This window comes from Cydia amplana, chromosome Z (genome assembly GCF_948474715.1).
Source record: "Cydia amplana chromosome Z, ilCydAmpl1.1, whole genome shotgun sequence".
NCBI lineage: Eukaryota > Metazoa > Arthropoda > Insecta > Lepidoptera > Tortricidae > Cydia > Cydia amplana.
Genome location: NC_086096.1, coordinates 13,825,680 through 13,837,411, shown reverse-complemented (window position 1 = coordinate 13,837,411; position 11,732 = coordinate 13,825,680). Strand labels below are relative to the sequence as shown.

The 11,732-nt window shown below is 40.0% G+C and overlaps 1 protein-coding gene across 1 annotated transcript; it reads right to left on the bottom strand.

Moving 5' to 3' along the window:
- Nucleotides 1-1,304: 1,304 nt before the first annotated feature.
- On the bottom strand, nucleotides 1,305-10,481 carry LOC134661073 (trypsin epsilon-like). Its single transcript, XM_063516975.1, has 8 exons — nucleotides 10,379-10,481; nucleotides 8,983-9,110; nucleotides 8,272-8,405; nucleotides 7,175-7,336; nucleotides 6,041-6,173; nucleotides 3,101-3,229; nucleotides 2,176-2,378; nucleotides 1,305-1,749 (listed from the first exon to the last, which is right to left on the bottom strand). The coding sequence occupies exons 1-8, from the start codon at nucleotides 10,413-10,415 to the stop codon at nucleotides 1,329-1,331; spliced, it is 1,347 nt and encodes a 448-aa protein (XP_063373045.1). The 5' UTR covers nucleotides 10,416-10,481; the 3' UTR covers nucleotides 1,305-1,328.
- Between the last annotated feature and the right edge of the window lie 1,251 nt (nucleotides 10,482-11,732).

Below are 11,732 nucleotides of genomic sequence, written 5' to 3'. Positions count from 1 at the left end.
GTTGTAATAAGGGCCCCTTTTCGGAATAATACACGCCACTTTTTTAGTATTTTTTCAGCTCGATCTCGGAATTAACCGAATAAACCTATTATAAAAATACTATATTATGTACTTAGTTGTTATTCCATTGTTCAGCAGTTGTAAATAATTAATTATGAATACTATCAAGAAAATTTTACTCGCACATAGTGGCGTCGATAGAAGATGGTTAGTACAAACAACTAAACTATGGTCTTTATGCCTTTTGTAATAAGGTTTACGAACGGTCAGTTAACAGTGTGGGCGATATTACAAGGTTAGTATCTACGTAGTCACTGAAATTTCAATGCATTCCATTAGTTGATTGATTTTAAGTAGTAAGTAGTTTAATTACTAAAGATAAAGATAAATTTTGATAGGTCCAAAGATATTGTATACATTTTTAATGTAGGTATATTCTCTAAATGGTAACCATTTCTTTATAAGTAATAAATAGGTACTTAAGTAAATTAGGGTACCTACCTACTAAATGTTGGTTCGAATTACTTTATTAAGGAAGTATGTAACAAGAGTCAAAGACTGCATGTCAAGCTGTCAAAAGATATATATATCGGTTAAAATGAAAGCTAGGCTTTTAATGTAGATAAGTGCAGGTAAAAAACTTAAGTACGAATAAAGCCCTAAAAAATATACGAGTATGCGTCTGTAAACAGTGCATTAATTATAATAAAGTGCAGTGCATAATACTAAACATCTATCCGAAAGCTAGAAGAGTGGTTTTGCTTAACTTTTTTACCTACAATCTATTTAAAGAAAGAAACTATACGTTTCTGAACGTTTCAATTCATTTACAGTACATATGGTGCTACTTTCCCGAACTAGCACCATATGTACTTTCCGTGCGTATGTCGAAAGCTTAAAGTGCCATATGTACTGTAAAACGTTTTACGATACACGTGCGAATAGGTAATTCGCACCTCGTGTCGATTTAAAACAATCCCTTCGGTCGTATTTTAATTTATCGCCACTCGTTCCGAATTTCCTCTTTTCCGCACTTGTATCGTAAATAACTATTTAGCATATACTCTTTCGTACCTATGTTTTTAAAATGCGAATGAACATTATTAATATCTTGACTTACTGAGCGCACGTACGTATTTAATTTTAGCGGATAAATTGATAATATGAATAAGTGTAGTACGAGTAGGTAAAAAAAATTCTGAGCATGTTTTTTGTCTGGACAAATTTTATGTCAATAATATTGAAATAAATAAAATACCAATGTATGTCTGTGTCAATGGCAAAAACCTGATAAAACAGTTAAAAATGGTTTATCTTTTATTTAAATGTTATCGTTTTTTCGTTCCGTTCACTGAAGTAGTATTTGAGTTTTTGATGAAACCGTAAAACTTCTTATTAAGGAATGATCTTAATGGTTCCACTTCTGAATAAAGATCTTCAGATATTTCCTTTAACCGTCGTTTTTCATCCGATTCCGCTCTGAGAGTTCGATACAACTCTGCTTTTTGTTCTCTAAGGACCCCTCCATAAGCATAATCTCTAAAATCAGTGATATTTCCTGTCAACTCAACCAGCTGAGTGTCGATATCTGCAGCTTGCAGCGCCTCCCGGCGGTGTGGGTGCGCCGAATGCTGGTCGCTCGTCTGCACCAGCCACTCTTGCATAAAGTAAGCCTTTGTAGCAATATACAGCTCTGATACTTGATTCGTGTTAAGACGGCCTAATATGTCTAAATTCCATTCTAACCACCTGAAAATAAAAACGTATTTATTAGGACAGGTGGGATAAGTTCGTCGGGGTAATAGTGTCTACTTTTCACAGAGATAAAATTTTTTTGAAAATCTTCAGCTTATTGGAAAGTATATTTTATTCAGTAGGTATCTTGCATTTTACTTGTTCGTCTGAAACAGTGGCACTTGTTCCGTGGTGAGAACTTGCGCCTTCTGGCCATTTAAATACATAATCATAATAACCTTCAAGTTTGAAATAATCTCCAAGTTTAACACGTTCTACTGCCAGGGATGCAATAAATGATTATGATTATGGTAATTCGCGGTGGTGGCGTCACCTAATACCTAATAAAAAAATACACTACCAGTGCATATGAGTTATTAATGTGAACACGAGTGGGGTAAGATTTGCGCTTTATGTAAGGAACACGGTAGGGAAACTGACTGGTCGTAGTATCGCAGGTCAGTGTAGATGAGGGGCAGGTCGTGCGTGTAGCCGCAACCGAAGCCCCAGGACTGCAGGCCGACGAGCGTGGCCAGCACCGTGAGCGGCGCGCCCGGCGCCGCCAGGCACGGCGCCAGCGGCTCCGCCTCGCGCGCATCCCCGAGGCACAGCGTACCTTGCCCACTCTCCGGCCTGATCATATGCTGCAACCGATCACAATACGGTATTTGACTGTATTTAAGAGGCAACAGGAGTGGTTATTCCTCCATACAAACGTACTCGACTGTTTCCTCCGTGGGTTTTGAAGCTAGAGCAATGATTTTTTCAACACAGATTAATATTGTCAATATCTGTGTCGGACCGTTTTGCTTTTTTTGATATTTTTGTTTTTTAAGACGCTAGAGCCCTTCAAAAATGGCCAAAATGGCCTAATTGACTATGCCGCAATGAGAGGCGTGGTATTCAAAACTGATATCAATTAGCCAAAAAACCAAAACGGTCCGACACAGATAATTTCATAATCATTTAGATTTCCAAATTTGGTTACGATTGGTTAAGTTTTGGAGGAGGAAATAGTCGAGTACAAAACCTCGATTTTTGAGATTTTTACGCAGGATTTTTCGCCTTGTCCTTATCGCACTAGTTTTAGGAGACGCTTCCGTTAGCGAGACGGGTATATTTACCTAAAATATTTATATCTCAGCTCCTGTTTCGTCTTAATGTGTAAATAGGCTGTATAGAATGTGAGATAATTCCAAAAACTTTTTAGGTTCAGTATTGAAGAAATAATAAGATACCCAGGCATTGACGTACCTACACACAATCATTTAATAAAAAAAGTATTTACCTGCCTATTGTCTTTAATTTCATGCAGTTTCATACACATATTGGCATAATAATATTAATAATAGGTAGGTACACTTACTTTTTCATAGCCCACACAATAGTGGCTTCCATTAAGATAAGAGTGATTGAAGGAGATAGTCCGCAACATTGGATCTTGCTTCTCGTCCGGAAAGTAGACAGACGACCGCGGCAAGCACAATTCAGTGCCCTGGAATATATTCATGGTGTTGCAATAGAATAGACGTAACGACATTATGATATTGTTATTATTCTTAGGGACTTCAAAATATGATTAGGTCAAACGCGAATTTAGTGTTCACCTTCACATTAAGAGGAAAGGGGAAGGAGAGAAAAATGAGGACTGCCTACGTTTGTATGGAAAGTCGGTTTCGGGGCGGTCGTCCCTTTTCGTCTGATAAACAGCATGTGGTAACACTTTGACTATAGTACCTACTAAATCTAAATTAGAACTATCGCAAGCCCACATTCTTATATCATCAAACGACTAGGGCGGTTAAGTGGTTAAGGGTGATGACGTCAGCTGCCGCTCCGTTGGTAGGTTGAGGAACAACGTTTCGGTCGGGAAGCTAACTATTTTTTTTGTGTGTTTGGATGGCTGCCGTTCCTCAAGCCACCAACAGAGCGGTAGCTGACGTCGACGAGGGCTCATTAAACATCGTCCTTGACTTTACGAGAGTTAAAATTGCCCGAAATGCGATGACAAACGAAATTTACGCCCGAGGGCCGATTTTTGAATTTCGATCGCTCGATTTCGTCACTCAAAAATCGGTGGAATACGGCGAAATGCAGATTTTTGAAATACGAGCGATAGAAATTGGGAATCTAGTGGTATCAGTGGCGTAACTAGGGGGGGGCTGGGGGGGGCACGTGCCCCGGGCGCCGTCCAAGGGGGGGCGCCAAAATGGGCAAAAGACCTCCCATAGAAAATGGACCAGCCAAAATGTAGGAAACAGTCAATTTTTTTTTTCGCGACTTAGGGGTTGTACTCATAGTAAAAATTGCTCAGTATAATCCCAAAACCTCCCTGGCAACGGAAATGCAGTTATTTTTTAGCCATCCTGTATATAGGATGGTCCAAACCTTGACGTCCAAACATTTTTTTTAGAATCCTCGTCGTTGGTTATCAGAATATACCCCATGTATGTTAGCCGATTTTTCGTAGTTTTCGAATTTAATTTTTAACTTTTGTTAAGAAATTCCGGGGTGAAGCTTTGCGTTGCTTTTATGCCTTCTAATAATTGTTCGTGGTATTTGCACTGACAACATGAAATAGCGATGGGGAAGTGACCCCATAAAATAATAGTAGAAATAACAAAAGAGGATTTTTGTAATGAATTACTAATTTGGAAGCTTTGCACCTCAGTTCCTTTGACCGGCGACTCTGACAAATTATGACTATTAAGTATCACTTTTTTGACCTTTTAAAAAAATGTAGGGTCTAGCAGTTTCTAAAATAACCAAAAGTCCCTGAAATCGCTTGTATTTTTTATTTATTTAGGTAAGGGCAACATCTAAGCTTGACATGCTTGAACGTAAAAGTTTGTCTTTTTTTTCCCAACTCAGCCAAGTGAGGATGCTGATTTTTTTTTTTGCAACTCCGCCGTTTGTGAAGGATTATATTACAAATAGAAATATTCAAAAAAGTTCAATAGTTTTTTTTTAATAAAGAATTGCTTCACCCCGGAATTTCTCAACAAAAGTTAAAAGTAATAAAAATAAAAATCATAATTCGAAAACTACGAAAAGTCGGCTAATATACATATTCTGATAGCCCACAGCGTGAGGAATCTAAAAAAAATTTTTGGACGGCAAGGTTTGGACCAACCTGTATAACACATGCCGTGCCAACATCGCTCGTTCTGTGATACTAGAATGCCGTGAAAAACCTGTGTCAGGTATTGAGAGCATTCTATCCAGAGTTTCGGTGTGGGATCGGGAGAATTTAGTCCAATTCAATCCCACCAAGGCTCAATTTTGCGCGATTAATGCTAAGAAAACCTCATTTTTCAAGGCACAACCCTTCCCATGTCAGGGAGTATTGGGAGCCTCGGTGTTGACATCTCCATCAGTGACGTCCAATAATTTCGTAGCCACCTTGCTGGGTAGGCTGCGCTCGTATCCAAAAAAGTCGGTGTGCTCAATAAAGGGAGGCGATACTTTACTCTAGGGCAGACAGATCCATAGGCGTACCCACGGTGGGGCAAGGTGGGGCAGTTGTCCCACCCTGGTCTCTGACCATAAGCTAAGAATCTCTGTTTCAACTGTACCCTGTTACAACGTCCCCAGCCTCCCCTACTTCTGCCCCACCCCTTAAAAAATGCTGCGTACGACCATGGACAGATCCCAGTACTGCTGTCACCTTTGGGCAGGAGCACCTAGATGCCACCTTGGTCCCTTCAAATCAGTCCAAAGACGCGCTATGAATAGTCTACGATCCCAAACTTACAAGCGATATTGAATCTTCAAGTCTAAGGAGATCTCCAAAAAAGAAGTGTATAATTTTTAAAATGGTCGGCAACGCGCAATTAACGCCCGTGGAGTGTAGACGTCCATAGGATGCGGTGACCGCTTACCATCAGGTGAGTCGTAAGCTTGTTAGCCACCGATGGACTAAAAAAACACTTATTTGTCTAAATCAAAAGTAAACTTTAATAAGTAAAAAGTAACCCTTTCGTTAGTTCATTTCCTATGGGGGGGGCGCAAATTTGGTGCTTGCCCCGGGCGCCATATCCTCTAGCTACGCCACTGAGTGGTATTGACGGTATTGACCACTCGTTTTCAATTCTATTAGTAGAATTTACATGACTAGTAGTGGAGATATTACTGACCGAAATATTTACGCGAAATCGAGCGGTCGAATTTTAAAAATCGGCCCCCTGGCCCGCAATCTACAAGTAACGTAGCCACCAAGTACTATGAATCACACCCTTAGTCAGTTCCCAGAAGGTCACTGAGCGCCGGCAAAACGCTGAGCCACCACGTTGACCACGTAACTTACCATCCAGTCACAGCGGCCCCAGCCGGTAACAAAAGCTTTCTGCGGACCTTGTTTTCGTAGATGCGCCATGCTTTTAGCTCTTGGTTCCCTCTCATCAAATTTCTTAAAAAGGGCAATCGGCTTTTGATTGGTCCTGTAAATTCAACATCGTGAATAGTTAAATCAATTAGCATAAATGATATATCAGATTAACTTTAGATAATTTTCAAATTAATTTTCTGTGCCTGTTTGGTACCTAATTATTACATTTATAAAGATCTAACTGGTGAGTTAAAACAACTTCATTTGGCTAAACGAATATGCTGATCGTACAAAATGGTTAGTAGTGGTATGTAGGAGGAGGTAAAGGCATATCTTCGAGTACTAGCCGTTGCCCGCAACATTATAAAAATACGTCTATTTTTTCGAGTTATCAGGCCAAGCAATAAGAAGGTATAGAGGGAAATGCTTGGAACACAATATTTGACTCCATAACTTTATTTGGACTATATATGTAGTTGGGAAGTGAACATATCAAAAGTCCCCGGCCTTAGCCTTTGAGCTGGGAGGGAGAGGGGGGTAAGAAGGTCCCATTTTTCGGTTTTTCACTCTTCTTCTTCGTCTTCGTCTTAGCGACATGACTACTTAGAGTAGGTACTTAGACAAACCGAAAGCTGATTTGCTACAAGTTTAATGTGTCAAGTTTTTCGATATCTTGAATACTTAGTTTTCGGGATATCCTCTCTTGAAAATTAATTTAGGGCTCTCTATTTTATCTTAACTTCTACATCAGTGAAGGTACTAGGCCATGTTAAATCGGGAGTGCCTAATTTATTTATGGTATCACATATACACATGGTTGGTATCACATTGACTACACCTTTAAAATCTTTCTGGTTTTACCAGCATGTTAATATTTCGGTAACACGAAGTGTAGATGTGCTACGACAGCTACGCTGTAGCCTCGTAGCACAGTTCCCTAGTCATTGGGACAATTCTATTTTGCTGGAAAATTCAGTCCCAGGCATATAATACTTAGGTACTAAGCATAGTTTCATTCACAATCCAACAAGCAATGTTCTCCATATCTGTTTTTTTTGTTTCATCATAATTTTGCTAATAGTTTCATTAAAAAAATCGTGATATCAAACATACATACGAAATATGGCCTCGTAAAGCCTCAGCAACGCAAGGTCCGCCTTCAGAGTGTAGGGGTCGAAGTCCTGGTGCGTGACCGCCAGCAGCACGGTCAGGTAGTTCGCGCCGCGGTCGCAGTACGTCTCGCCCGTCACCACGCCCAGCTCCGTCAGCGGGACGCTGGTACATCAATACCACACACGAGATTAATCCGTGACTTACCATGTAATGACCTAATGCAGGGCTCGAACCTAAGGTCAAGCGGGGTTACCTAATATATGTACACAATATATAATATATATAAACAAAAATCTAACCTATACGCTTTTGTATATAAGTACTTATATGTATTGCCGGATTAACACTCTCAGCTGCATATAGAACAAACAAAATTTCTGTTATGAGAGGATTTTTGTGCGATAATTGCGTACCACGTGGCCTGCCGATAAAGTTTACACTTTGATCCGCCGGTCGCCAACATGGCCTGCTGGTAAAGTTAGAGTAAATTATGAAAAATATACTGCCCTGGAACTTTTGTGGACTGCCGGCCGCCTCGTACACGGCCTGCCCGTAAAGTTGCTAAAAAAATGTAGTGATCGGCTGCACTCGAATGTTTTTCTATTGCCGGCGAACGGACGTGCCGCTGCCGCTGAGAGTAAAACATTCAGGGATCGGAGTAAGAAATATATATTATTCGACTCTAGTGTCTCCCAACCGTCTACCTGCCTAAGTTCGTTTTTGAAAAAAAAAACATAGGATTGATATGTAAATAATGAAGTTTTAAACTTCTTTTGTTTTAGAATTATTAGGCGAGGTAAATAATAAGTAGAAACTAGGGAATCTCACGGTCGTTTTTATTTTTTCTAATGTGTGGGTCTACTCACACATTAGAAAAAATGTATCTACACATTTAAAAAAACGACCGTGAAATTCCCTAGTAGACGATAACATTCCTTGCGACTTCAAGGAATGTGATCTGTGCAGTTACATTATTTTATCTTCATACATCACATTCCTTGCATGAATAGGTACAATGCGTTGTTTGAGGATTTGCTCACACTCAAATATTTACTTACTATATGTCTTTATCCTACTTTGACCAATGCCAAACTAACTTGTACAAAGGGTGAGCCACGGTGACGATAGTGTGCACACTCAGGATGGCCCCGACGAGGTAGTGCGCGTGCCACCGACGGATGCTCACCACGTACGGGTGCTCTTCCACCTGCACACGGGTCCCACGGAAAACCTAACACATGGGAAACTGCCATTATCCTCTAGCCGCCCAGAGACCTATAAAAAGGTCTCCTGTTCCATTCTAATTTGAACTTTGTGTGGACAAAATAAAATTTCATTTTGCTTGGCAAGGTTTGACGTATGGGCGGCTAGAGCCTAGAAGTTAATTTAGTGAAAAGGAATTAGAAATGTTTTAATTATGTTAAGGTAGTAATAATTTGGGTCGAAAGTCTATATACCTACACGAGTTCCTAATGTTCCTATTGGATAATTTATCTAAGCAAACTCGACCTATTTAATCAATGAAATGTCAATTACTACTTGCTCTCACATGTAATTATTACTGTAAGGTATACGGCAAATACAAAGGGAAGGATAATTTATGTTTTCTGTCTACTTGTGTATGTTGTGTTCCACCGTAGCATAACAAAACTACCTACCTTTGTAAGCAGAGTTTAATTAATGAGGTGTCATTATCAATCTATTCGTGTTTCTATGACAGCTACAATCTCAACAGACTTGTAAAGTGAAGGTATCTAGAATAAATTAATAGTTCCTATAACGTTATTGAAGTTAGAAAGTGTAAGTACCTTGCGGTTTAGCACAGGAATGTCGCCTAGGTCCGGATACGCTTTTCGGCTAAACACCGCTGCTTGAACGTCGTCAAACTTTTTGTCCGGGAGCGGAAAATCCTGCGCCGAGTCCGACGCGACGCAAACTACTTCAACAACATTTTCTGGATTAGGGTATGTTGGGTAATATATACTGGACTATAATATTACGTTTAGCTGATATAAGTAAACATTAAAGCCTTTATTTTTTTCATCTGGCTGTTGTAAGAAGTTCCCGAATGTTAACAATTCGAACTTGTTAGAAATAGGTAAGTAAGTAAGCATGTAGTGTAGGTATTTTACAAACATACAGGGTGGCCCAAAAATATGTTGTCAAAGTATTTTTGGGCCACCGTGTAAGTACTATGTTTAATTTCATCATACAGCTTTGTATTTTGAATATCTAAGCAGGTTTTTAGCAGGTAGATATGAAGTTTGTAGTGTAAGACCAGACTTGGTTTCAAAATGCAATCGGTCGATCCAGGAAGAAGTGGAGATATTTAATCGTAAGCTAGCTAAGTATTACATGGATGCATCAAAAACATGGACTACATACGCGAAACAAGAACGCAAGCTCAACGCTTTCCACATGCGCTGCCTGAGGACTATACTTGGAGTCACTTGGCAAGATAGGATTAGTAACGAGGTAGTACTCTCAAGAACGCATTGCTGCAGCTTAACTGCTATGTTAAAGCAGAGAAGGCTCCGCTGGCTCGGACACGTATACCGCATGGACCCTGAGAGACTACCACGAAAGGTACTGCTGGGTCAGATAGCGGGCATAAAGAGACAAGTTGGGCGTCCAACTCTACGATTTAAGGACTCCTGTAAGCGGGACATGAACAGTTTTGGTATTCGAACAGACGATTGGGAGAAACGCGCCGAGATGAGACCCGAATGGCGTCACGTCATTAAAGTCGGAACATCAAAACATGACGACGACTGGTTTGAAAACCTGAAGCAGAGAAGCCTTCGTCGTGCTCTACCACCTCCAGCGGACTCGCGTTTTGTGTGCGATCGATGTGACAAGAAATGCCGCGCGGCTATAGGACTCTATAGTCATCGACGGCGTTGCGGAGCCCCGTAAACTCACAAGCGCCGCAACAAACATCTACAACAGATGCTGTGGCCAATGATGATAATATTTTAGCGAACGTTCTCTACATCCCTTCCTACACTCAAGTATAGTTTTAGCTATGCAATTCATGTACCTACATTATCAATATAATTATGTAATTACGTATTAATTAAAATAATACTCTTAATAATTATAGTATTGATCGAACTCAAGAGACGGGGGTACAAATTTCTAATAACGGGGCTTAGCCTAATGGAGCTTTCCCCGAAGCACTGTAGAGTGAAATTGTTTATTTACCTGTAACACATACAATCAATAGGATTACGCTCACCATTTTCTTTAACAAACGCAGTTCAACTACTTACAATAACATCTAGTTGGTTTCACCTTTCGACAGTCGATGAGAAACATAAAAATATGCGTTTCGTTTTCTTATTTAAATTAAAAAAATTAGAGAAGTAGAATACTAACTCAAATATCTTAGATTTATTATTTTCTGACAGTAAAATAAATTAAATACCTACTTAATTAATAATTATCCACCGTACGAAAAGCGCCCGTTCGATTCGGATGCATTAAACATTAAGTAAGCTTTTAATCTGTGGCTGTGTGTGTAAAGTATGATTACATTACATTGAATACAGGTTGGACGAATAGAGTATAGGTACGCACACTGAATTTAAGAAAAACTCATTACTTTATAGTCTGTATTTTTCAATTTCTAGTATTTTTAATTAATGGGTAAAAGGGTATTGTTATTTCTTAACTATTAGGTGCAAAAATCGAGCTCTTCTAAAAACTAGATTAAAAATAATCTTTAATTAAAATCAAACATTGCATTTCACAAAACGCGTGCGTACCTACGCACACTGAATACAAGAAAAACTCATTACTTTATAGTCTGTATTTTTCAATTTCTAGTATTTTTAATTAATGGGTATTGTTTATTGTTTATTAAGTTGACAATTGTACCTTAACAGCTAAAGCCACAGCGGCACAAATTGGGAGACAGTAATACTTATACATAGGGTACACAAGTATTTACATACATAACAACATTATATAATACTACTTACAGGCATCTCTCGCTCTATCACTCTCTTACACTCAATCATCAGTCGTCCAATTGCACTCGCAAACAAATCACACTCCGAGTGTGCCTCGAGCACGGAGTTGAACAGAGCGTGCGCGCGCGCGACCGGCGCCTGCGCGTGCGCCCGCGTGCGCGCGGCGCCCTCCGCCAGCAGCGGGTGGCGCCGCGCGCGAGTGTACTGGTTAGGCACAAATAAACGCATGAAGGCCTCGACAAGGGCTACGCTATCTATTAAGTTTCTAATAATACCGATCGTGAATTTCGCCAACGAGAGCAACCTCCGTAGCTGGAGCGAGTCGTACCCTAGATGTCCCTGCAGAAACAGAGTAGGGTACATATACGGATAATAGGTGTGTATTTTCTTGTATAATGCCCTAAGATACGACTTTTGGACTTGCTCCAGCATAAGTATATATTTGCTTTCATGCGGACTCCACACCACAGCGTTCGTTTCGAGAACGCTGCGCACGAGTGCCGCATACAACACGCGTGTGGCTTCCACAGTCAGGGGCGCTGAATTGCGCAGAACGAAACCCAGTCTTTTGTATGCAGTCTTAG